Source organism: Ptychodera flava, chromosome 7 (assembly GCF_041260155.1).
Source record: "Ptychodera flava strain L36383 chromosome 7, AS_Pfla_20210202, whole genome shotgun sequence".
In the NCBI taxonomy this organism is placed as follows: domain Eukaryota; kingdom Metazoa; phylum Hemichordata; class Enteropneusta; family Ptychoderidae; genus Ptychodera; species Ptychodera flava.
The window spans coordinates 29,138,456-29,166,236 of record NC_091934.1 but is presented as its reverse complement, the minus strand read 5'-3'; the positions used below and the strand labels follow the sequence as shown (position 1 = coordinate 29,166,236).

Genomic DNA, 27,781 nt, shown 5'->3' with positions numbered 1-27,781 from the left:
TTTCATTAATTTTTCTGTAATTTTGTGATAACTTTGGATCAAATGGACATAAATTTTCAATGACTTACAATTTTTGACCATAATTTGGGGTAAAATCTGGAAAAAATTGTTCAGATCTGAAAAAAGTTGCTGGCTATGTTATTTTCTGTAAAGGCTACAAAAGTTGACTTTGGCACTCAAAGGCTTAATTATCCACGGCCCCTAACGAGGCAGTTGCGAACACAGCGCCGCCAGACAGCGGTCCTATGACATCCCCGCAAAGCAGTCTGGGCACAGTCTGGGAAATATATCTTGGAAACATTTTCAGTCTTCTGTATTGCAAACTATGATCACCAGCAGTTTTTCTGGACCCACGCGGACGTTTTTATCTCTGATTGTGGTAAGTGTTTCGCTGTTTATATACAAACTCGATCATTTGTGCACGGTACACGCGTGATAGTACAGTTGCATCTCCGCTCATTTATGATTTGGTGCTCTGGTCGACTGACATCGACGTCAGAGACGTCGTTGGCTGGAGTGTAAGTCAACAAAACAATCAGGTTTCGCTGTTGACTGTAGCAGTGCCCGCTCTTGAGCCGTAAGTAGATCGACTGCACACTATCAACGAACCTCATCCCGAAAGGAGGAGGCCAGGGGTGCTATAGGATGTAGAGATCTAGATGCACATTGCACAGTTGCCGCCATCACGGCCACAACCACAAAACCTGTGCCGCCATGATGGATGCCGCGTGATACGACGATGACTCACCATCACAGCATAATTGGTGCCGCGCTTGGCATTTATGCAGTTTGATAAGAGTTTGGATTATGTTACACATGGATAATCTAAGAAGTCGTTAGACTTAGAGTAATAATTAATTAGGAATGTATCATGTTGGAATAGCGGTAGCCCCGCCCCAACGTGTATGTGTGTTGTCAGCGAGCCCACGCCACATAAACGTGACGTACGGCTAGATGGTAGCTGGCTAGGTTAGAGACCTCAAGGAAAACATTTTGTTTTATACAAAGGTGTGTTTCCACCAACACCTATCGTTCAACTCTTACTTTCTACTCAGTCGGTTGGACCATCGGCAACAGTAATCCAGATATTTAATGTCGTTGTTTACGTTCGTTATTTGGTAATAAAATTGAAGAACAAAAGTGTTTTTTTTTTATGTTGTTTTTGTTGTGGTCAGACCAGTCTAGCCCCTTCTACAGGTCCTTGTTCACGAATCTGCTCCCACTACGCCGTGGACCACAAAGACTTACTCGTAGGGCCATGGATGTAAAATATTTTACAGCCATGGTAGGGCTAAGCCCAAAACACAACACACTGAGGGAACAATAGTGCGTCATTTGTAGTAAGGTGTTGAATTGTGTCATTTCTAAACTACCGGTACATGTATTCTCTATGGGTAGCTAATAATGATAAACACGGCAAAAACACAATTCCGCACCTTAATACATGCAAGGATGGATACATGTATCTTGGTATGGATGTATGCATGAAGCTTTTCCTGCAGGACTTTCCTGCAGAAATCATGCATTTTCTATACAAGTATGCAGTTCTAGTCATGACATACTAGTAGATCACTCCTTGAAAAACAGTTGGGTAGTGGACTACCTCGTAGATATTTAAAGGGGCAGTACTCAATCCCTGGTTCAAGTATTAATGATTGTTGACATTGATTGTTTATGTGATTTGAATCCTTGTTCTCCGCCGGGAGTTATGTTTAGTTGTTCAGTTTGTACTGCAGAGATAAAGCTAATAAAAAAACAGCCCCTGTACATGAAAGAGTGAAATTCTAGTGGTTTTACAAGATGTAACAGCATGGCAAGCTAAGACAGGAAATATTATAATAAGCTTGTATCTCTGGTCGATACACAGTCACTTTTCACATTGCTTTTATACTCCATCTACATCTACTTATTTCTGTGATTAATTTAGTTGCTAGAACAGACTTTAATATTTATTGAAGTGTACAACATGCAGTTATACAGCATCAAATATCATATACAGACTTACTGAAGGTACCTGTGCTGGTACAATTTGTCTGTTTTCATGAAGATGGTCAGTTCACAAGAGAACCTTCTGTTTTGTTTGAAAATAGGTATTTTAAACTGATTTAACCCTTTCACCCCAGTTCCCTGTTTAGAGGTCCAACCTTACCATAGAAAACAATGGATTTGGAACAAAACCATGGTGGTGAAAGGGGTAAGAGCTACTGTAACCTTAACCTTGTCAAACAGTATTACTTCCCATCTGCCAAGTCAGTAAAATTTTATCGAGCCAACTCTGTATGATTTTCACTAGCACTGGGCATTGTATGTTGTAGCAGGTTAAGTCAATAATGTGTTAGTCTATGTTAAAATACTACATGTGTGATGTCCTGCCTCTGTGGTTTTAACCACAGACTAGCTGTGATATCGCTGCGGTACTTGTGGCGTGTATCAAACACGCTCGGGTCATTGAGGTCATCGCCACAATGACCCGATCGAGTTCGATATAAGCCACAAGTACCGCTGCAATATCACAGCTAACCACAGACCTGAGTCTAATGGTAGTGATCACAAATTATGTCATTTTTCATTCATTAATATGTAAAAATAACTATTTGTTCGCATTTTTCACATGAACGACCAAACCTTCTAGTGTTACAATGGATACTAAACGTCATTCTAATTTATGGCTCAGACTACAAGCTGCAACAAAAGCCATGCACAACAAAATGTGTCTGCATTTCAAGCAGTAGTGTCTGTTGTTGCACCCATGCAGCTATATTTAGCAACAAACCTGAAATTGCGACCAGTGCTATTGTTTGAACCAACTTCAAGACCTTATGTGGCAAATGAACTTGGCAGGATCACAAGAGGGACTATGGCAGGATAAAGATTTTAGATTTATGGAGTTCAATCTGTGGGATGGGAAACTGTTCAAGTAAATATATGAATATTTATAGATGTGGCCAAGTGCACCAATTTGACCAGATCTGTTAGTCTGGCTACGCCTAGATCTGTTGCATCACGTGTATAGTCATCTTGAAAATCCAGGTGCATTTGTGCGTTTGTTGTTTATAGATTTCTCATCAGCCTTTAATACAATTCAACCCCATCTCATGGCACAAAACTTCTTAAATTTAATGTCAACCCCAAACTTATTCTTTGGATCGTTGATTTTCTTGTAAATCGCTCTCAAAGGGTTCGCTATGAGTCAACCTATTCACATCTCTCGGATCGGTCCACCTTTACTGGAGCTCCACAGGGTATACTGTTCCTTCCCCGATTCTATTTACACTTTACACAAATGATTGTCATGGTAATGAATCTACTCCACTTGTCAAGTATTCTGATGATTCTGCGTTAGTAGATTTATCCAACTCTGCTACCTAAATATTTCGAAAAGGTTGCAAAGAAAACTATCTTGATTTGAATGTGAAAAAGACAAAGGAAATGGTCATTGATTTCAGGACAAAACCAACAGTCATTCCCAGTCTTTTGATAGATGATGTTGCAGTAGAAAGGGTTACTACATACAAATATTTAGGTACTATTTTAGACAACAAGCTCAATTTTAAAGCACACATTGATTACACATTGATTAACTCAAAGTGTCAGTCCAGTATTTATTGCCTTCAGAAGCTCAGATCACTCAGTGTCAATTCTGCAATCTTAAAAACGTTTTATCGTTGTTTTATCGAATCCGTGTTAACATTTTCATTTTTAGGCTGGTTTAGAGGTTTGAGTTTGTGTGGCAAAAGCATTCTAGGTAGAATTGTGAATATATGTAACAAGATTGTTGATGGGCGACAGTTAAATCTCGGTGATCTATATATCCGACGCATGAAAAAGAAGGCAAAAGAGATTTTAAATGATCAAAATCACGTCTTAAGTAGATTTTATGAGAACCTGCCATCAGGCCATCGTTTACGGGTTCCAAAGTGTAGAGCTGTGAGAACGAAGCTGAGTTTTATTCCGAATTCAATTTCAATTTTAAACAAGTCAAATTAGGGTAATGTCCAGTCTCAGTTCTATAACCTTTGTGTGTATTGTGTGTTGTGTGTTTGGTGTTAAGAACCACATGTAAATTTCTCTAGAGGAGATAATAAAGTTTTCTGAATCTGAATCTGAATAGGGTAAAGCTGTGATGAGTGGAAGACAAAATATGTTGAGATGCACAGCATGTTCTTTCACTCTGATTTGGTAGCTTTTTACAATGCTTTCTCACACCTAGATACACTAGAGTGGGAACAAATTTTTCCACAAATTCAATTTTTTTAAAAAGTGTATTAATCCCTGTCACTGCCAAATTTTGGTACACTCTTTTTTTTAGTGGTAAAACTGGACCTCTACAAAGGGAAATAGTGTGAAAGGTTTAACCTATTTATCCCAAAGTCCCTGTAAAAAGGTCCACAATCACCATATACATGTAGAACAATAGGTTGGGGGCAAACTACATGTACTGTATAGTGGGTGAAAGGATTAAGTTGTTTTACTTGGAGGCAAGTAAAGTGACAAGTTAATTTCCACTGTATCATAGAGTATCACTGTCAATGATTTCTTCAAGTAGTTTATGGAAAGTTTTCAATGTATCTTTTCCAGATCCTTCCTCTTCTTCACAAGAACAAGATCTATGTATATGGCTTCCCCACAGAAACATGCTCTGAGCCAGATAAAATGTACATCCACAATGGGGTGTGCTGCTACATGTGCCCTCCAGGTAAGGTATCTGCTATATAAGAATAAGGAACAGCAGGTCACACTTTGCATAGAGCTCAGAGAGCCATATTTGCTTAAGGCCAAAATAAAAAATATGTGCTGTTCCGATTACCGACCTACCCCAATTTTATCCTCTGACCCTAGACTTTTTTGAGCTTCATAAACAGGAAGTAAGCATAACTATATGAAAAAACATGAAACGCATGAAATTACGTGATTTTATTTTATTTTAATAGTTTGATATTCAATTTGAGTGTGTTTCATGAGGAAATTATTTACTGATAGTTTGTTTGAACGCGCACAAAATGCACATTGAGGAATAAAAAAAATTGAAAAAAAAAAATTCCCTACCTACCTACCCTATTTTTGAAAACCATGTAATCGGAACAGCACATATTTTTTTATTTGGCCTAATCAGCGTTTATTTTTGTATTATTGGATCCTTACAGTACAGGTAGATATGAACAGTTTCTTTCAGTAGTAGATGGTACAGAAAGTATATACCTCGTTCACACGGAGAAAGTTACATGTATATTGCTACAACACTGATGTAACTTTTACATTGGTGTAATAAAAGCAGTCTTAATGCTCGAGGACAGCCTAAGTAGCGTTGGATCAATTTGTCCTGATCCAGAGGGTGTTTTAGGGCAGCTTAAAGTCTTGAAATCAACCCAGGTTTTTGTACGTTGATGCGTAATACAGGCGGTGGTCCCAGATGATCCCAAGTTTGATCGTCACATTCATGTAAACAGAACTCCAGTGATAAATTAATGACCAGTTCCTTTCATTTTATTTCATTCTGAGACAACATTTACAGCTTCGGCATAAAATAGCTATAACATTTGATGACTTATTTTAAGTTTTCACTTCTGAGTTATCAACATTGTTCAATGTCCATTCATGGACTGAATTGTCAGCACAGGCTCCTGTATTTATAATTTGTGTTATTATCACAAATTGTTGCAATAACTACTCTCTATTGCATTACAATTTATAAAAAGACTGTGACTAGTTTGTTCATAATAAATTTTATTGATGCACTCCCCTTACTGTTTTCAGGGGAGCCGTTCAGTAAGGCCAAAATAAAGAAATGTTTCTGGTCAGGTCTTTCTTTAAAAAATGGTGCGGTGACGCATATTTTATTTTTTTTTATTTTTATTTTTTTTACTTCAAGGAAGGGAGGGAGGAGGGTCAGTTTTACAATTTTATCAATATAGTCACATATATATACTGTTCATGCAGTCACTGATCATGCCCCCCAAAGAATTTTCTCTTTCTCTTCAGCCATTTTGGTTTGGTGTCAGTCACGGCCGCCGGCCACAAACAGAAAAAAAGGGTGATGCGCTGTTGTTCAAGTGACACGTGCGCTGACCAGAAACATTTTTTTTTTTAGCTCACATTTGGTGTACCAATGCGAGGTTATCGTATAAGCTGAATCAGCTCATTTGCATCTGATTTGCATGTCTGTATGTCTGTATATTTGTGGTATGTGCGGATGTATGTCCGTCACACGTACACACAAAGGCTCCCATACCGCCAAAGCTACCGTCTCAGTATTTGGTGTACAGGTAGATATGATGCAGGGGTTGAAATGTGAATTTGTTCAAATGAACACATCAGTGTCAAAAATGTGCAACTGAGGTAAGAAAAAGTGAAATCCTGCAAATGCGCAGGAGGCATGCCAGTGAGAAACAGGCAAACTCCACTGATCTTGACTCATTTCCTGTCATTGTTTATGAACTGTTACATATTAACAGACCAGCTGCAACCATAGACAGTATTTGGTGTTGAAATGCAGTAAAAAAATCCTGGCAGATTTTGAAAAAATTCCAAACAAATGCCAATAAAAATTCAGCCAGAGAAGGTTTGACAAAAAGAAAAGATGGGAGAGTGGGGAAAAAAGAATGTACAATGATTGGATAAAAAAGATAATGTACCTCATCGATCTTCCAGACACCGTCCCTTATCATGCAAATGGTCCACCCCGATGTATTTTTGTGTGCAATTAACCATGCAGTGTATTTTAGTTTAAGATGTCAAGTTAGGTAAGGATTCGAAAGGAATAGTCAAGTTCACCACAGTTTAACTTTATCTCTTGTGTCATCATCCTTGTGTAATTCGTTATTAAGTTTGTAAGTTGTTTCAGATGTGGATGCACCAGCTGTTCTGGAAGAAAATGTTTACTTTTCCATGTAGGGTTTCTGAGTTGATGATTGTATGTTGAAATTTCTCCATGTATCTGGTGTATGGGCAAAGTGTAAACATTGGTTGCATGTTATGTATTTCAGTCTATGTCAAATATTGTAAATGAAAAAATCAAGAACAGTTTGCTGTGTGCTTGTAAAAGATAACATATTTGTCAATACATAAACTGCCTTGCAGATTGATTGTCTTAAAGATTATCACAGAAGTAGAAAAGGAAAGAAACTAATCAAATTGCTGTAACATATTCACTCTCAGTGCCTGTATAGGCCTATACTTGACTATTTTATCATTACTTTCAGCTGTTTGTTATATCTTTGCTACTCTCCATGGGCCAAGGCACACTTGGGGTCAATGTCATCACTCTGTGCCAGTCTGTGTATGTCAGTCTGTCTGTATATGTATGTCCATGTTTCATACAATTGTTGACTTGTTTTGATAAATATATGGGAGCAAACAGTGAGTTGTTGTCACTATTTTTCTGGTTGTACTGTGCAGAAATCATTGCCATAACATCAACGTAGAATTTTCCTCCACTGAACAGATAGAAACAACATTTATGTTGATCATTGGTAACCCATACTGGTATATACCAATTCTGATCAAATTTGAGCGCACACCGTATAATTGCGGTATTTTTTTTTTTTTTTGGCCTAACCCTCCTATCACTCACACAGCTTATTTCAGGAGAGCAATTTTCAGCTCGCAGCCATTTTCAAATCACAAGCCCTGACTTTTTATTTTACAAATGTTCAATATAAGTTCATTGCTTTGCTTTACACAGGCAACAGAGTAGCAAGTCACTGCCGGTCACAGCCTAATGATGGTTCATGCCAGCCCTGTGAAAGTGGTTACTACCAGGATGATTTGAATTCCCAAACTGACTGTGTCAAGGTCAAACTATGCGACAAACGTCATGAGCGTGTGGTAGAGGAGCCCAACAAGAATGGTACCAGTGATAGAACATGTGCCTGTGATGATGGATATGAGTACAGTGGATCTGGAGAAAGATGCCGAAAAGCTGATCCACCGGGTGAGTCCTCACTTATCAGCACATCATCAAACACACAACTATCGATAGCATTTTTGTAGTGTTATAGTCTCAATTAAAGGGGCAGGTTTTTATCAGCTTTATCTCTAGGCAAATTAAGTAACTGTGTACAAGGGAGAATGCAGACTGAAATCACATAAACAGTCAATGTCAACAACTACTTATGTGAGAACCAGGATTGAGGACTGCCCCTTTAACTGTCAGAACAGTGAATCAGTACAAACAAATGACTAGGCTGAGGCACTAACCCTTGTCATGCCGAGTTCATGGGTAAAGCTACTTCATGTATCTATAGTTAAAGCCATAGAACCATAAACATGCCCCGTACCTTGCATTTCAACAAAGACTTGTACATTTGTAGGCTCTGAAAAGACACAACCATAGATTCTGCAAACAGAATACGCAATCTGCTATAATATTACATGCCAAGGTGTTGAAAATGTCTACCAGTACATGTAGGTTTCGGCTCAATAGGGCTGTTCACAAACTTGGGAAAGTGACAGGACTGGCATGATAAGGGTTAATGTCACTGGGGGTGTCCATTTCAGGATAAGATATCTGAGCTCCTAACCCAACACGGCTCTCATAGGGACTCAAAATCCCTGTCTGGTCTTTTTTAGTCCCCACGGACACCGTCCGGGGGGACTTATAGGTTTGGTCATGTCCGTGCGTGCGTCCGTGCGTGCGTGCGTGCGTGTGTGCGTCCGTGCGTCCGTCCGTTCACGCAGATATCTCAGAGATGCCCAGGTCAATTTCTTTCAAACTTTGCACAAGGATAGTACCCTACCCCATACAGATGCACGTCGATTTGTTTCACAATGCGATCAAATTTGGCCGTGTTAGAGGACTTTTTAGTTTTCACCTCCATAGACTCCCATGTATAAGGCAGTCTCCATAGACTCCCATGTATAAGGCAGTCCATAGACTCCCATGTATAAGGCAGTCCATAGACTCCCATGTATAAGGCAGTCCATAGACTCCCATGTATAAGGCAGTCCATAGACTCCCATGTATAAGGCAATCCATAGACTCCCATGTACAAGGCCGAGAAAAATAAAAATTTAGTTTCTCATCGTATTCATATTGCAAAAAGGATGTAGTGACACAGTTTTCAGTCCCAACGGATGAAGTCCAGGGGGCTAATAGATTGGGTCATGTCCGTCCATGAGTCCATCCAGTGAGTCCATCCGTTCACGCAGATATCTCAGACACTTTGACAAAATGTCACGTGACCTTGGTGACCTTTGCCTCGAATATACATATTTGTCCATAACTCAGTAACCACAAGTGCTAAACCTTTCATATATGGTATGATGGGACACCCTTATGACGCCACATATTGTACCTCATTAATTATGCGCATATCTAATTTTTGAGCAAGCCAATAGAGCTAGAGGTCTGATTTTTGGTATGTAGGGATAACTGCTAATAGCAATACAATTTTTTTGACAAAATGTCATGTGACCTTGGTGACCTTTGACCTCAAATATACATATTTGTCCATAACTCAGTAACCACAAGAGCTACACCCTTCATATATGGTATGATGGGACAGCTTATGACGCCACATATTGTACCTCATTAATTATGCGCATATCTAATTTTGAGCGAGCCAATAGAGCTAGAGGTCTGATTTTTGGTATATAGGGATAACTTAGCAATACAATTTTTTTGACAAAATGTCACGTGACCTCGGTGACCTTTGACCTCAAATATACATATTTGTCCATAACTCAGTAACCACAAGTGCTACACCCTTTATATATGGTATGATGGGACAGCTTATGACGCCACATATTGTACCTCATTAATTATGCGCATATCTAATTTTGAGCGAGCCAATAGAGCTAGAGGTCTGATTTTTGGTATATAGGGATAACTTAGGCCAAAAAAAAATTGTGCTGTTCGATTACATGGTTTTCAAAAATAGGGTAGGTAGGTAGGGAATTTTCTTTTCATTTTTTTTTAATTTCTCAATGTGCATTTTGTACGCTTTCAAACAAACTACCAGTAAACAATTTCCTCATGAAATGCACTCAAATTGAATACCAATTTATTAAAATAAAATATTCATCAGTAGAATTGAAGTGTGTGGTTTATTAGACTGCCACGGAAATTGATATGGCTAAATTACAATTCTTTGACAGGAAAGTGAACTGTTTATCCACAGGTAAGTCTGACTTGTAAGAACTGACACAACACAATATTTACTGTCATCAATGCAGTGTTTCATCTAGGATACTATACCAGGGGGGATTGGTCCCCCTCTCCTGGAATTTTTCAGGGGGATTTTAAAATTTTGGGGGGATTTAACTGAAACATTTAAGGACATCTTATGTAAGTTTTAATGTTGCAGTGATGTCACTTGTGATATACATACTACAAGCCATAAATCACTTGCTTACACAATCCAAGCTGCTGGCTCCAAACACCATCCTCTATAAGATTTTTTCAAAAGTCAACAAATTTGGGTGTCACTGTTGTGAATGTATAGGGCTTCCAAGAGTGGCGGACGGCTCATTAATATTCATAAGCTTTAATATCCCTAAAAATTGTAGCATATTCCCTCATACTTAATTATTCTGTATGTTTGTTCATACATATTCTGTAAGTTTGCTTACATAGGGCTTAATGTACATTCAAACATTAAAATTAACAACAGCCAGCCATTCTCATTGTACCTTCAAGGGATTTTTTCATTTTTACTGAACTGTCTGCACTACACAAGCCAAGAAAAAAATCTATTGTAGTTATAAAAAAATGTTTTGTAGCTTCTGAAAAAAATAATGTGCTTGTTTTTGACGTTTTTACTGTGCGTATATCATCCCTCACTACTGTACGTTTGGATCAACATTGCCCTTTGCAAACCAGTGAGCTGTTTTTTGTAGTGACCTAGCTGGTCTTGTAGTTTGTGCGCAGACTCAGTAGAGCTAAAACGAACAACTTAGAGGGTCAGATCCCTTGTTTGACTTGAATGCGGAGTTGAGTCTTTCCCGATGTCAGATTTGCTCCAGTTGCTTTTTTTCAGTCATTTTAGAATGGGGAAAATAACAAACAGAAAGGTTGGTTGTCACCGACAGTTAATTTTAGGGTTTATTTGATCTTAAAAATGAGTCAGTGTCTGTTCACTGAATTCAAAAACCAGGCCCATGTGCCCATTGACACCACAGCTTGCTTCAATGCTTATGCAGTCTGCACTGGGCATGTTTCTGTACCAGTAAAGTCCAATATTAAGTCCAATTTTTCGTGTCAATTTTGCTATCGGAATTATTTTCAGTGTTATGGACATTCATATGATGCACAAAACCTTCAGTTTGTCTCCTTTTCTCGATCGTGCAGAGATGATGTGACACAGAAACCTTATCGGGCTAGGGCAATGAACTTTTGTGAACGTAACTCTCAACTGGCTTTCATATGCAAAATCAGCGTACAGAAATTTACGCGTGGTATTGTTTCAACAACATTTTATGTACATCAAAAAGGATCAAAAGCGAACTAAACACGTTTCACGTTTTTTCATATCATTATTTTACTTCCGGGTTTACGAAGCTCTAAAAAGTCTAGGGTCGGGGGGATAAAATTGGGGTAGGTCGGGTAATCGGAACAGCACATATTTTTTATTTTGGGCCTTAGCAATACAATTTTTTTGACAAAATGTCATGTGACCTCGGTGACCTTTGACCTCAAATATACATATTTGTCCATAACTCAGTAACAACAAGTGCTACACCCTTCATATATGGTATGATGGGACACCTTATGACGCCAAATATTGTACCTCATTAGTTATGTGCATATCTAATTTTGAGCGAGTCAATAGAGCTAGAGGTCTGATTTTTTGTATATAGGGATAACTTAGCAATACAATTATTGTGACAAAATGTCACATGACCTCGATGACCTTTGACCTCAAATATACATATTTGTCCATAACTCAGGAACCACAAGTGGTGCACCCTTCCTTATGTGGTTCCTTATGATGCTTCATACTGTACCTCATTAATTATGCATATATCTAATTCTGAGCAAACCCATAGAGCTGGATGTCTGTCATACATATGCACATAGATTTGTTCTGTGATACGATCCAATAAGGCCGCCATGTGGCCATTTTATTACGATTCTTTCATGTCCTGAACTACAGCTCAGACATGTATCAAGCGAATTTATTCAAAAGTATTTTTATCACAGACCTAATGAAGAGGACTCTATCCTCTCTGAGGACCTGTAATCAAAGTACCCATTAACAAGTGGGGACTGTGTCTCATCAACGATGACTTGTTTTTCACAAGCTCAGTTTATATGGATATTTATGGTTACAGGAAGAGTCATGCATGACAATAAAAAAGTACCTAGAATGAAAACAATCAAGTGAAAACCAACCGAGGACAACTATAACATGTATGAGCCCATCCATACTGCACATTGTACCTTTTAAAACTAAAATTGACCCACCAGAATTGTGACCTTTGACAAAAATTGACCCTCCCAGATTATGGCCTTTGAAATTGGCCTTGCCAGGTAATGACCTTTGACCAACATTGACCCCGCAGATTATGACCTGTTGCTGCTCTTAATGTGGTCAATTTTTTTCTTAAAAACGCCTCCCTGTTTGATCCAATTTCCATTTGCCAACTTATATCTATGGCACGACACACTATCATTGAGTCTTGGCCTTGATTTCTGACACTTTGAAGTGAATAAGTTATTGGATGATCAAAAATGTACATTTGACTAAATACAATGATTTTTCAGTCTCCACAAAGTAAATACTTAAAAGTAAATCACACTTTGTGACACTGTTAATGTATGGTGTACAATCCATGCCAAAATTACTACTTTGATTTTACAACTTGACATGCAACTCCGTTTTCTATTTCACTACTCAACATGCTATTCCACTACTCCGTATCCTATTCCACAACTGTGTATGCTATTCCATTTTCTATTTCACAATTCAACATGCTCTTTCGAATTTCATTTCACAACACAACATGCCATTGCAAATCCTATTTCACAACTCAACATGCTCTTCCGAATTTCATTTCACAACACAACACAACATGTCATTCCAAATCCTATTTCACAACTCAACATGCTCTTTCGAATTTCATTTGACAACACATCATGCCATTCCAAATCCTATTTCACAACTCAACATGCTCTTTCGAATTTCATTTGAGTGACAACGCATCAACATATCATGCAGCAGCGAAGGAAATTCACGAAATCATGAACTCGCCATCTGTAAGGGGATTTCTCGCGAACCACCTCGTCCAATGGGACTTCATACCGAAGCGAGCCCCCTGGTTTGGGGGTTCTGGGAACGGTTGATTGGCATTACAAAATTATGCCTGAAGAAAGTACTGCGACGAGCTTTCATATACGAAGATGAGCTAAGAACACTACTCACAGAGATCGAAGCAGTAATTAACGATCGGCCACTGACTTACGTGTACGGCGACTGCAACGAACCCCTACCTCTAACTCCGTCGCAACTCATCGTCGGCCGAACAATTACCACTTTAGGGAGCGTTCAGTTTTTACGGCCTGGGGGGGGGGGCGACAAAATCTTGTCGCCGGTGTTCAAAAAAATATAGACCCCCCCTGCATTTTTGTGAAAAAAGATGACCCCCCTCTTTGTTAGACGAAAAAATTGATGACCCCCCCCCTGAAAAATAACCAAAACCCATGTCAAATTTACCCGCATGGTTTGGATTTGAACTCCGGTACGCGGCGCACTTTATTCGTGTAGCAGAGATGCCAGTGCACAAACTTCTCAGCCACATCCATTGAAACGTCTGTTAATTAGGACGACTGTAAGGCAATTTTTAACTTCATTTCCATAGACAACTCATGTCTATGGACATTGTATAAAAAAACTTTATTGGCAGTGGTTCGCCAAAGGCAGCCCTCCGGTTAAGAGGGTCATGGGCCATTACGTAAAGTCAACTTTATTCTAGTGGCCACCAAAGGTGGCACGCCGCTAAAGAGGGTTGATCATGGCTATTGCATAAAGTAGACTTTACTGGACAGGGCCGCTGAAGGCGCGCGGCCATTACCATTATTCAGTGCGTGATCCCAGGGGTCCCTCAAAAATGTTTCTAATACAAGCCGCGGCTTCAATTGGGAATTTTATGGTAAGATTGCTGTGGGGTATTACATAAAGTCAATTTATTGTAGTGGGCCGCCGCAGGCGGCCCGCCGGTAAAGAGGGTCAATCATGGCCATTGCATGAAGTGAACCTAATTGGAGTGGGCCGCCAAAGGCGTCTGCCCGTTAAGAGGGTCATGGGTAATACATAATGTATATTTATTGTAGTGGGCCGCCGAAGGCGGCCCGCCGGTAAAGAGGGTCGATCATGGCCATGGCATAAAGTGAACTTTATTGTTGGTATTATGTTTTTGAAAATGTGGTGACCCCCCCTTTCCTACAAGTGAAAAAGCGATGACCCCCCCTTTGCGGATTCCAAAATTATGATGACCCCCCCCCCCTGGATTTTGCCGGCCCCCCCCCCCCCCCGGCCGTTTTAAAAACTGAACGGTCCCTTACCGTACGACATATCAACGTCGACGAACTACGCGAGCCAAACTACAGGTCGCAAACCGTCTTGGAAAAGAGATCTCATCGTCTTTCAAGACTTTTAGAGCAATTTCACGCTCGTTGGAGTAACGAATACTTGACCGCACTGAAGGAACGAGACTTTAATTATGTGAGGGGCTCCACTACGAATGAAATTAAAGTCAGAGACGTCGTACTCATACATGACAGTCAGAAGAAACGTGCGCAATGGAAATTAGCCATTGTACAGAAACTAAACGCTGGCAACGACGGGTTAGTTCGCTCAGCTGAAATGAAAACAGATTATACCCTTCAGATCTCCCCTCCCCCCCCCCCCCTTCTTGGCCAAAGAATCATAGTATATCTGATGCAGACTAAAATAAAAATGTGTTTCAGAAAGTAACTTTTGACGGATTTTTTTTTCTTTTACCTAAGTGCGTCATCTGTTTTCTAAAGTTTCTTGGCTGATTTTTTTATTGAAATTTGGGGGAATTTTTTTCTTAGAAAATTTTCCACTCCCCAATGGTCCACCCCTTGCCGGCTAAAGGCCTCCCTCCACAGCCCTGCTGACCGCCATAGGCAAAACCAACCACTGGTTGCAACGCGCAGTTTCTCCACCGAAAACAATCGGTTTTTTCACCCAAAATCGTGATCGATCTCCTATTTTGAGCACGCTCAACTTGTTTAGATGCACGATGAGCTAAGCTGTGCTTTTGAACTTACACAAAGCCCACTTTCATCTCTGCGATGGGACCATATCCGTATCAGACGCCATATAGTAAATCTTGGTCTTTCACGATAAGCCTCCCACGCACGGTGCACCATAGACAAAACTGCTGATTGCAGCGCGCAGTTTCTTTTCCAAAAACAGCCAATTTTTAATTGGATTAAATTATAATTTGCATATCTAATGAGCTTTCACAGTTCGGCATATATGGCTTGAAGGACTTGGCCAAAGGTAATTACACTTGCTATATAGAGTGGTGATACAATGACAGCAGTCAAAGAACTTTAATATTTTCATTTCAGCTAATTACATATTTGTATACTTCATGACCTTTTAGAATTAATCGGTGGTGAATATTGTTCATTATGTTGATCATAATACTTTCAATGAAGTTGCAAACATGTGCCAAAGGTTCAAATTTACACATAACTGCAATATATAATGAAACACGTGAGCATTTTCAGTTCATATCTGGTTGGTATATAGGGATAACTTAGCAATACAATTTTTTTTGACAAAATGTCACGTGACCTCGGTGACCTTTGACCTCAAATATACATATTTGTCCATAACTCAGTAACCACAAGTGGTACACCCTTCATATTTGGTATGATGGAAGACCTTATGATGCTTCATACTGTACCTCATGAATTATGGTATATCTATCAAACACTATCCATGAAATATCTACACATCTCCCTAATACATACTGATGACCCATGGTGTCCACTCAAGTCTCACTTTGATAATTAATTTGTAATTGCATAAGTAATGAACTTTCCTAATTAGAGTGATATAGCCACAAATTAAATGCAACGTCAAATTTGATGAAACTTGATACAGATGTTGATCTCATAGTTTTGTAAATACTGCATCTAACTTTATGAAATATGGTACCAGTGATAATCTGTTAAGTGTTAGGTATGTATGCAAAATTGTTATGATATCGGATTCTGAATGGGTATGAGTGCCATCTCTGTCAAAGTATTTTTATCACAAAACCTAATTAATGAAGAGGACTCTATCCTCTCTGAGGACATGTAATCAAAGTACCCATTAACAAGTGGGGACTGTGTCATCAACGATGACTTGTTCACATAAAATTTGTGAAAGCTGGTGTTGCCATCTTTAAAAAGAACCACCCTCATGTGGCCACTTGACACTATTTTAGTTGGTCAACTGTAGGTTTCACAGTGTATATCTATTTGTCAACAACAGGAATTTCCCATCCACTTCAGGTTTTCAGTGGTCCATGGAGTGAATTTCATTCTCCATCCCTATTTCCAATCCTCCCCTGAATCTTTGGCTGCAAATTACATGCTACATTTTAAATGACATAATCAGTCCATGTTATCAGCAAACTGCTCATCCCTAACATCCCTCATACATTCTTCAAAAACAGCACCCTCTACACAGATCTTCCTGTATAACTATTGCACTTGGTGACATTTTGATATGTAAATTATAGAGTTTTATTTCATCATGGAAAGGAACACTTGTTCAGTAATGTATCTTTCTCTCCATCAGTGGGATTACCGTCTCCTCCATCAGTGGGATTACCGTCTCCCAGCTTCATCACAGATGTCACAACAACTGTCACTCATCCTTCGTCTCCAGGAGCTCACTTCTGAAAACATCCTCTCCATCACAACCACCACCACCAACAGGCGGCAAGATATCCTCTGCAGAAAATGACAAGCAAACCATATATATTTTGGTTGGTGTCCTCTGTTTGGTGATATTGCTTGTTCTTCTTGGATTCTTGTTTTGGCACTCTGTTACTGTCGCAAGAAGAAGACATTCTGTTTCAAGCAACGAAGAAGATCGAAAACCTATAGGTACAATATAATGTTTGACAAAATACACAACAGAAAGTCTTTGTGCATTGTATGTTATACCACCACTTCTTCCATCCATCAGCTGTTCTCTGGCAGGTCAAACCAGTTTAAAACCAAAGAGCAAACATTTGAACCAAAGACAACAGCTCCCTCAGTAGCCGTCAAGTTGCCTCAATACTGATTTGCATGCATCATATAAATGTTTACAAATCCCATAATTTTGTTTTGCCACTTTGATGATGCCATTCCCAAATTTTAAATTATATACAAGAAACATCAGCTATGCCTAGTAGGAAAAATGAAAGTTTTACCACTTTCTCAGAAGTTTTTAACATGGAATTATATTGCTACATGTATTTAACACGCTTAAAAAACAGAATTTAAATGTAATAATGACCTTGATTGGAAAGGATGATAAGTGATCAAATAGCAATTTCTTTCCATATGCCGTTAACTCCTTTGCATGCACTCAAGGGTGCCTAACAATTAACCATCGATTTGCTATAATACATAAATAGAGTAGTTTCATTCTTTTGTCTATTTCCCTCCATGGTTCAGCGCAACAGCCTCTGAGTAGTAATAAAGTCACACACACACACACTGGCAGTATTTACAAATTTACCATGAAATCATAAGAAACCAGGCAGTATTGCTGAAGGCAATGAGTACTTGGGCCGAGATAGAGTAATTTTGAGGACAATATATACTACTATTCAAATATGGTCTTGAATTTCCTCCTGTCAATTAGGCATTTGATTAACGGTTATTAAACAAGCAATCGCATGACAACGGCAAAATATGTTTAGCAACTTTTGTGGAGTTTGAGACAGGGGTCTTTATTTATAGTGAAATTGCTTAAACTCCTTAAATATTAAATTACAGCAAATTTCTTTTGTTCTCGATGGTAGATGTCTAATATTTAGATGGCATATTTAGATTTCTACCCTATAGTTATCCCTATATACCAAAAATCGGACATCTAGCTCTATTGGCTTGCTCAGAATTAGATATGTGAATAATTAATGAGGTACAATATGTGGTGTCATAAGGTGTCCCATCATACCAAATATGAAGGGTGTACACTTGTGGTATACTGAGTTGTGGACAAATATATATATTTGAGGTCAAGGTCATTGAGGTCACGTCACATTTGTCATAATAATTGTATGCTAAGTTATTCCTATATACCAAAAATCAGACCTCTAGCTCTATTGGCTCGCTCAAAATAAGATATGCGCATAATTAATGAGGTACAATATATGGTGTCATAAGGTGTCCTATCATACCAAATATGAAGGGTGTAGCACTTGTGGTTACTGAGTTGTGGACAAATATGTATATTTGAGGTCAAAGGTCATTGAGGTCACGTGACGTTTTGTCAAACAAATTATATTATATACAGTGGTGAATGAAAAGTGACCCATGCGGGACTCGAACCCACACCCCCGTAGACATTACGGATGCTCTACCAACTGAGCTAATGGATCAGTCGGTCCAATGTGGGCGGTCTGACTCTTAGATGGGCTTTTCATTCGTTGTGCGTTGATGGTGAGTAAGGCGGCTAAACTCATCACCTAACCTTTCAACCTAAGGATCCCGCGGGATTCTACAGGGCCTCGCACACAAGTCACCAACTTAGGAATCAGTTATTGGTAATGAGGATCAATCTTATGAATGATGCAAAGCCAGAGAAGGGTAAATTTGAAATGACTCACCATACGAATTATATTGTTAACTTATCCCTATATACCAAAAATCAGACCTCTAGCTCTATTGGCTCGCTCAAAATTAGATATGCGCATAATTATGAGGTACAATATGTGGCGTCATAAGGTGTCCCATCATACCAAATATGAAAGGTTTAGCACTTGTGGTTACTGAGTTATGGACAATAATGTATATTTGAGGTCAAAGGTCACCAAGGTCACATGATATTTTGTCAAAATGTCTGAGATATCTGCGTGAACCGATGGACTCACTGATGGACTCACGGACGGATATGACCCAATCTATAAGCCCCCTGGACTTTACCGTGGGGACAAAAAACTGTGTCACTGCATCCTTTAGGCAATATGAATACGATGAGAAACTAAATTTTATTTTTCTTGGCCTTATACATGAAAGTCTATGGAGAACTGCCTTATACATGGGAGTCTATGGAGGTGTAAACTAAAAAGTCCTCTAACACGGCCAAATTCGATCGCATTGTGAAACAAATCGACGTGCATCTGTATGGGTTGGGTACTATTCTTGTGCAAAGTTTGAAAGAAATTGACCAGGGCATGTCTGAGATATCTGCGTGAACGGACGGACGGACGGACTGACATGACCAAACCTATAACTCCCCCAGGACTTCGTCCGTGGGCACTAAAAACAACGCAACAGTTATTACAGCTACACCGGCGGTAGGTTCATATCCAGAGCCCCGTACGGTCTGCCGCCGTCGCTTGAAAACAATCTCATAAACCTGGCCATATGGGCAACTGTGTATGAGCAGCTGGATACTTGACTTCCCAGAGAAGGCGAGCTGTCACGTTCAAGCTCAGGATTATTTGTCGATCAAATTTCAGTAAATTTACCTTACCTAGATGAAATTTTGTCTATATGCTGAAATTTCGCCGAAGTTTGACAAATTGCATCGATTTTTCAGGTTCATATCCGACATTTTTGAGTTTTTTGAGTGCAGACAGAAATAAGTTTTGAGGCACATGGCTGCGACCCCATGTTGACCCCTAGCCCTGCGTACGATGCTATGTGCTACAGCTAACACACAGCATCGTACGCAGGGCTAGCGAGAGAGTTGCCGACATCGACGGTATTTACGAGAAGTGAATAAAAGACTGTCATTTTTGGAAGCGATCGAGTAGCTGAGGTAGGCTGGGATACGACTTGGGCCCAAGAACGCTGAATTTCGGCAGTAATTTGGCTTTTTACGTCAAGTCCCAAAATGGATTTGAAGTCACCGACCCTACGTACGCGTACGGGTCTTTGCAGGGCTGTGGTGAGCGGGGCGATTAGCTGTAGCGGAACACACAGCATCGTACGCAGAGCTAGTTGACCCCAAGTGAAAATGTGTTCGCGATCAAATCTTCCCATATTTTTTTCAGAATTTTCGACAAATCATTGCTTCTTACATCTTTTGTAAAATATAAATATTAAAATAAAATGCGATGTGCCATGTCTCCAGATTTCTAAATATCGTTCGTTGACCGTTCGACGGAATACTCATTTCGCAAACTTGTGACGCAGTTGAAATTCAATACTGACCGCCAAATAATCTTAATGAGACGAGATCATTCTAGACATCCTCCAAATTATCCAACCATTCGCGTTAGAGTTTAGCTCGCTTAGGATCATAACATTCTTTGGCCTTCGTTTAGATCGACCCTAATCTCTCCCATTTAGGAAATAAATACACAAGCTACCTTGACAAAACTTCGTGCACCATCCAGGACCAAACACACTACAAATCTGTCTTGACGTCATCATCTCCTTACATGGTAATCGGCATACCATATTTTTTAGCAAAGGAGACACAGAATACGTCGGAGTATTCAGTTTCAAAACGTATTACATTGTGTGATGTTGTCAAAAAAAGGTAATGTTACTGCAGTGGTATAAATTACAAAACACAAAAGTTCAAATCAGTTTATTTTGGACTGGCTTTACCCAACATTTCATATTGTTTCTTATGCCAGATTTGACCACGTGCTTACTGGCGACCCCTTTACATGCAAATTTTGTGTCACATGGTGTGTTCTCCTGGAAAAACAAACGTACGATTTCTATATGAAGGAGGCGAAATTTGCGCTCAAAACTCGAAACCACCCCTTCGGGGTGTACCTAGCTATTTTGAACGAGCTTCTCGAATCTGCAGCTCTATTTCGAAATGATGGTCTGGTTTTCTCAGCTCAAGGATAAGTGTTCTCCATCGCTGTTGGCATTACTATTCTCAACTGGGGGTACAGTTTCCAGTCGTAATGTTTTTCATTGTGTCCGGGATATAAAACCTTTCCTTTTCACAATTTTACTTCGATTAACACTAGTCCACATCTTGTCAGCGATTAAACATGTTTCAAGTTTAAATGTTAAATTCTGGTCTCGAGCCCTCTTGTTCGACCAAACTGAAATTACCCCTCCCACTTTGGCTCGTCCAGTGGGTGTAGCAAGGGTCGTGCCATCGCCTAGGAAACGGAGGGTGCATTAATTGTTGCATTTCGATGCACATTTTGATTATATTCAGAAGATTTTGTGGCAAAAACTCAGATAGAGAAGCATTAATATTCACATCTCACTTATTCAAGACTGGCTGAGAGCAGCACTTCCATTCAGTTAACATCATTACGCCATTTATTATGCCAAGAAAGATGAAGCCAAGACATTTTGCCCTCCCTGGTCTCAGCCAGAAATGGTTATACCTTACAGAGTTTTTTCCCACGGAATGAAAACAAATGTACTTGGGCTGAGGCCCAAGTACAATAAATTTTACAAGCGCTTAGCAATAGGATGTCTCTTGGGAGCTCAGAGACCAAAATACTTGCTTACCTGAAGATTTGTGCTTCCTGCAACATTTAAATTGCTGAAGCTCTGGGGGCATTAAATTCGATATTCCTCAGAATTTCCAACTCTGACTCTGCCAACAGTCACACTGGACAATAACACATACTGGCTGTTTTGACAAGTTGGAAAATTCAGCATTTCCAGTCAATTTGTATGAGTAGGTCCAGAAACTGTGTGCTTTGGATTCAACAGAAATTGACAAATAAGCTGCACAGCATGAGTCACATTTACAGGCAAAATCTAGACAGTAAACAAGCGGGGTACCTGGCTTGTTTGCAGAGGATGTTCTAACTGTGGTTGTTAATATTACCAAGGCACTTTGTCAATTCAAGATGAAACCAGAGTTCAGATTGGGTTGCATTCGTTGAATGGGTGACAAGGAGAATGCAGGACAAATATGCCTATATTTATGTCTATTTTACCGATATGAAATAGACGATGCAAGTCACACTTCACATATTTTGTGCTGATTATAAGTTATTTTGTAAAATATTGGCTTTATTCCCTAATGCCATGTGGTGCATCAACCCCTGTAACAAAATAGTTTATGCCAATATGATTATTATCCTCTCAGAAATTGCTATTTGCTACCCATAAAGCAAAATGCAAGTCATTTCTACACTCTGGTTTCATGTCGACTGAACCTTGTGCCTTGGTAATTAGCAATCAAAGTCAAAACCTCCTCTGCAACTTGCTAGGTAATTAACTTGTTTACTGTCCAGATAAGACATATTTTGTCTGTAATGGAGCTTGAAAGCAGTTGCTCAATACAAGAGATATGATATTATGAAATTGTTGGTTTCCAAGTTATTTGTGTCTGCTGTTTATCCTTTAGCAAAAACAATGTATTGAGAAGTTAAGGATAGTATGCGCCTTGAAAGTGAAAGACTTAAACTTTTGTTCAAACTTTCCTTGAGGAATCTTTCAACCATTCTCTTTCAAAATCAAGAATAAGAAAAAATGGGGGTCACAGTGCAAATTTCCGTACTAGAGAAACAAATAACTCCAGCTTTACCGATATTTAAAATTCAAAATGGCCGCCATCCCTGTGTTAACTCTATGGAGAAAAATAAAATTTCGAATTTTGAAAAAACTAAGCTAGTAAAAAGTTCTTTTATCAAGAGCTATAAAATGAACCCCCACAAGTGATATATCAGAAAAGAATTGTGAAAGTTTGAGAGTCCGAATATCTGTCCCCAAGGCGCGATCTACTTTAAATCAACAACGGAGATGTTTCTTTGTGTTTACTTTCACAGCAAGCATTGCGTATGGATTGAGTGATACACGTCAGCCAGGTCCACACTGAAACAGATCCATGATGCTCAACTCAAGCAGTACAACGGAACTCAACAGCCAAACACTCAGTCAGAATGGAGGCCATCAGATTAGTGCAGGAAATGGAGATATTTCATCCCACGCCAATGGTATGAAGAGTTTAGTGAATGGATTTTTAGTATTTCTTCACTCTGTGCTAAGTATTTTAAATAATTTCAGGTATTTTCTTCATTCCATGTATCAAACATTTTGCACTGTGATTGTACCTTTGATAGCTGATGGGATGCTCTGTTTTAAAGTACAATTCCTGTCATAAACTATATGACTATTTCTAAATGGAACAGAATGTAATCTATAAGGAAATATTATGTGTTCTTTCTTACAGGTAGCATTGCATTAGGAATTAGCGCTACGCAATGTGGAGAACGTGAGCTCATGGTGCCAAATCCAACCAATACAGTTACACCACTTAGCCAATCACAGAATGAAGAGGAAGGCCATGAGATGAAAGCAAGAAATGGAGATATTCCATCCCGTGCAAATGGTATGTAGATTACATAGTATATAAATTTTCTGTTCATACTTGTATTTGTTCAGTTGTTTCAGCTACCGGTATTTCAGAGTTCCACAACTGTAACCAAACATTTTTCTTTGTACCTGTGAAACCTTGCAGACGGCGCTCAGTTATAAAGTACGATTTCTTTGTCGTCATTGGTATTACCCTTTCTAAGTGAAGCGGAACACAGTATGTTAGTAAATAACAACAACAGGAATGACAACAACAACAAGAATTATGATAATTAGTGATTTGTTTTTGGCGCAGGTCATTGCAATGGTGAAGTAAGAGTGATTTCAACTCAAAGCAGAGCCCCACAACACAAGCGCAAATCAGACAGAGGAGGTAAGGTCTCGCTCACAAATTTGCTCACCAGTTCCTTTGGTAATCACTGTAAATTCAGATTGTCCAATTAAGCTTTAGCTCAGAAAGGATATTATCCTGTCAAGATTTTTAACTCAGTAGGAGCATTGTTAGATTACAATCAACGATACCAGTATCATTTTTTCGTAAAACACTCCTAGGATCTGCTGGAAATTCTCTGAGATAATCCTTTAAGTCTTTGAGAGTTGATGATGATCTTATACAAGTCTTTGAGAGTTGACGATAGTCTAATACAAGCTTTTGAGAGTGGCGATAATCTAATACAAATCTTTGAGAGTTGATGATAATCTAATGAGAATTTCAGTCCGAACATACTGACTTATCTTCAATGTGAATTATTTGCCAGATGCCGCTGGCCCCCGCTGTATGAGTGAGGAGAATGAATCCAAACTACGAGAGCTGAAACCCAAATTAGCGGAAGATATGCCATATCAGCAAGTCTTGGATAGAATGTCTACAGTATGTACTTATTGAGAATGTAGAAACATTGATTTTCACATGAAAGGCTGAATTCAAACAAACTTGTCATAATTTTCTGAAAGATAGACCCTATTGCTTGTCATGGCTCTTCTGGTTTGATTTTGTCCATTATTGTCCTGTGTTGTCCTTTGCCTGGTACTAACCTCTGAACTCAATTGACATTTGACCCATATTGGCCCCATACTGACCTCTGAACTCAATTATAATTGGCCCATATTGACCTCTGAACTCAATTATAATATGGCCCATTTTGACCTTTGAACTCAATTGACATTTTGCTCATATTAACTTCTGAACTAAATTGACATTTTGCTCATATTGACATCTGAACTCAATTAATATTTGGCTCATATTGACCCTTGAACATCATGATGCCACCTAAACCAATCCTCTGATTGTTTCCAAATGTTCCTCTATATTTTCTGCATTACTTTTCCAGTCATTCACATTCCGCCAAAATTTAATCAGACTACAAATTGTTGTTAAATCGACAGGTGTTCACCAGAGAAGATGAAGCAGAAATTAAGAAAGAAATCCACAGCGACTTTGACAAGAGGAGGAAGCTGATCGATATACTGATCATGAAAGACAACTCTGCATTTGGTAAATTTGTTCGTGTCTTGGAAAAGGTCAGCCCCCATCTTGCCAAAAGCCCTTAAAGAAGAACAAAGCCAAGCCTAAGTGGTAGAACAACACTCTGAATCGTAATCCTCCCAAGTTCACATGTCACCACCTGGTCAAGTTGGCTAAAGCCATTGAGGCATAAAATGTCCACTGTGTCGCATTATAATCAAGACTTTATTATTTAAATGTCCTTGGATATCATGGATACTTTAGAAGGATTTTAGCTGACTTAACCTGCTGTAGGTTAAAATATGTACAGCTGTTGTCTCCATACCATTTCTTTATTGGCTCAGTAGATGGGAAAACATTAGGCCTGGTAGGATGAGGTTAAATTCAATGAAAGTTTGTGGCAGTACTAATTAAAATGTTGAATCATAATGTCTATTTGGTTTGGATGGAGAGGTTTGAGTCAAAGACATTCTTCATCGACAGTCAGTGTGAACCCCAAGATCGGCCACATTGTGTATTGCTAATTACCATAATTTATAAGGTTTTATGAGATGCACTTTCTGATTGACTCTGATCAGCCAGCGCTGGAAATCAGCGATAGATCTGCGAATCTCTGCAAAATCAACCACGACCTCTTAACGGGCACCAAGCTGTTGCCATAAAGGGGCGCATGGTTCACAACAGTGCATTACACAAACTCCTCTGCCCCTGATATGACAGTGTTATATGGAGGATTAAAAACAACAAAGGAACAAAAAAAACAAAAAAATAAAACAAACTCAAACAAAAATTAAAGAAAAATAAACAAACCAAAAAAGTGCATGCAAAAGTGCTGTACCCAATACTATGAAATACAGTACGTATATACCATAAGTTTGTTGTATGGACTGTCTGTGTCACCTGCTGTAAAAATAGTATGCAAAATATTGTTTTGGTGTTCAAATGTTGGTGTGATTGCTTGTATTCTTTGTTTTCACTACAAGAATATTGCCGAAATACTATTATCGGTTTATCATAATTATGATTGTTAGTCTTTATTTAAACTTGATGACTTGCTGTGGTTATGAAAAAACTCACATATAAAAATCTAAAAAAAATAGTTGAAACCAAGAACGCCCAAGAAGAGACAAAGACAGGGCATGGAACTAGTTGAAGGAAAACCAATGAATAAAGTACAAATTTTTGAAATATTTTAAAACATACAATGACCAAACCAACCACCCCTGTTTAACGCATTTCAATAACAGGGCTGGAATATAACGGTCATCTTCTGAAGTACCATATTGACGTTGGGCTCGGCAACAGTTTATATATGCTGTTGTTGTATTGCCTGTCTTTGTTACCTGGTATATCCATCAGTCAATATTGGAAGAGTATCACATTTTGTTTTCATCAGCTATTTCTAGACTATTTTTATGTAGAGTTATCTAAAACTTAATGTTTTTTGGATGTGTAGTATGCTATATTGGTTGGGAGGGCAATGTAGTTTTGACAGTAGCTGATGATTTATGACACAAAACATAAACGGATGAAGCTCAGTCAAAAAAATATCCCTGAATCCAGCCAGTGCCACATAACAATTTATTATGGAAATCCATTACTGCATGTGATGTTGTAAGGCATTTTTAACGGGAAATGTTGGGCAGGAAGGAAGAACTTACACCACTGTGTACAAGTATTTTCTTTCACGTTGTTTCACATTCAACATACTGAGAGGCCTTCATCAGGTAGGGTCAAAGGTCACAAGCATAGCGCTTGTATTTATGACCAGCATTGCTGATGCTGAGATCTTAGCAGAAATTATTTCTTTGCTCATTATTTCTGTAATATTTTGTACGGTTCATTTTAGATGTTTCTGCATGAAGATTTTTATAAGTGTAATTTAAATTGTAATGTATCTTGTGCTATTGTTTGTGTGCTTTTGTTTGGGCGCATGTTTTTCAGTATTTTTAAAAGATGCAATGGTGGGTGTTTTCTCAAATTTTATTTCATTTATATGTTTTTTTCTGTGCAGTGAAAGCTGTCTAATCTAAATCCTTGGTTGACTTAAGCAATTCTGAACCCTGGCACCCCCGTACCTTGCACTTAGGTTCACCCATCCAATTGAAAACAATGGGGAGATACCAAACCATGACAGCAATAGCAATAACCCTTCCACCACCCTGCTTTTATCCAAATCTATTGGCATTGTTATCCGTAATAAGTATGGGCTCCTTGTAGTGAACAGGTGAAAACTTTGAGTTTAAAAATTTGATGCAGTTTCTTTTTCTTTGCAAAGTTTGCTGCAAGCAAGTGTTAGATAGTCAGCGTCTCACTCCTGTTTCTCTCTGTGTGGTAGTAACTCACACACTGAGAACCATAGGGCAGTTCCAAAATTTGATCACGAAAGAGGAAAATGTATTTGATTAAACAATGTACCATGTGAAGAAGGGCAAAAAAATTTGTGTGAACTTTGTTTCAGACGTAGTGTACAGTCCCTCCATCGGGACGATGTGTAGTGTACGGTAAGATGTACATCTGGATCATGAAGTTGTCTGGATGTACTTGTTGTAGAAACTGGCATGTTACAAAGCTACCAACTAGATAACCAATAATAAGGTGTCATTGTGAACATGAAGTCAGCGTATCATTTGGTCAACTTATGCTCTATACATGTAACTTCAACATGGTGTCCCTAAAAGTAATGATAAAAGTCTTCAAACATCAGTTTGTTTGATTTACAGAATTTCAAGTGTCTTGTAATGGGCTCTTGACAGTGTAAAAAAGCTAAGTGCTCTGTTGAAATTAGACTTGCTGCTGGTACTTATACTTTTGACAACATTTAGAATGAGATAAATGATATAGGTTTCATATAAATAACTTGTAACATTTTTGACTGG

General features: G+C 38.8%; 1 protein-coding gene across 2 annotated transcripts; it reads left to right on the top strand.

Moving 5' to 3' along the window:
- The first annotated feature begins 259 nt into the window (after positions 1 to 259).
- LOC139137210 (tumor necrosis factor receptor superfamily member 5-like) lies at positions 260 to 26,096 on the top strand. Of its 2 annotated transcripts, XM_070705198.1 has the most exons (9): positions 260 to 379; positions 4,579 to 4,696; positions 7,682 to 7,930; positions 16,788 to 17,074; positions 22,891 to 23,058; positions 23,295 to 23,453; positions 23,733 to 23,810; positions 24,196 to 24,308; positions 24,824 to 26,096. In XM_070705198.1, exons 5-9 carry the CDS (start codon positions 22,950 to 22,952, stop codon positions 24,986 to 24,988), a joined length of 624 nt encoding a protein of 207 aa, XP_070561299.1. In that variant the 5' UTR covers positions 260 to 379; positions 4,579 to 4,696; positions 7,682 to 7,930; positions 16,788 to 17,074; positions 22,891 to 22,949; the 3' UTR covers positions 24,989 to 26,096. The 2 variants fall into 2 exon arrangements, with proteins under 2 accessions (XP_070561299.1, XP_070561300.1); XM_070705199.1 differs by lacking the exons at positions 22,891 to 23,058; positions 23,295 to 23,453; positions 23,733 to 23,810; positions 24,196 to 24,308; positions 24,824 to 26,096 and having other exon boundaries at positions 266 to 379; positions 16,764 to 16,999.
- The last annotated feature ends 1,685 nt before the right edge of the window (positions 26,097 to 27,781 follow it).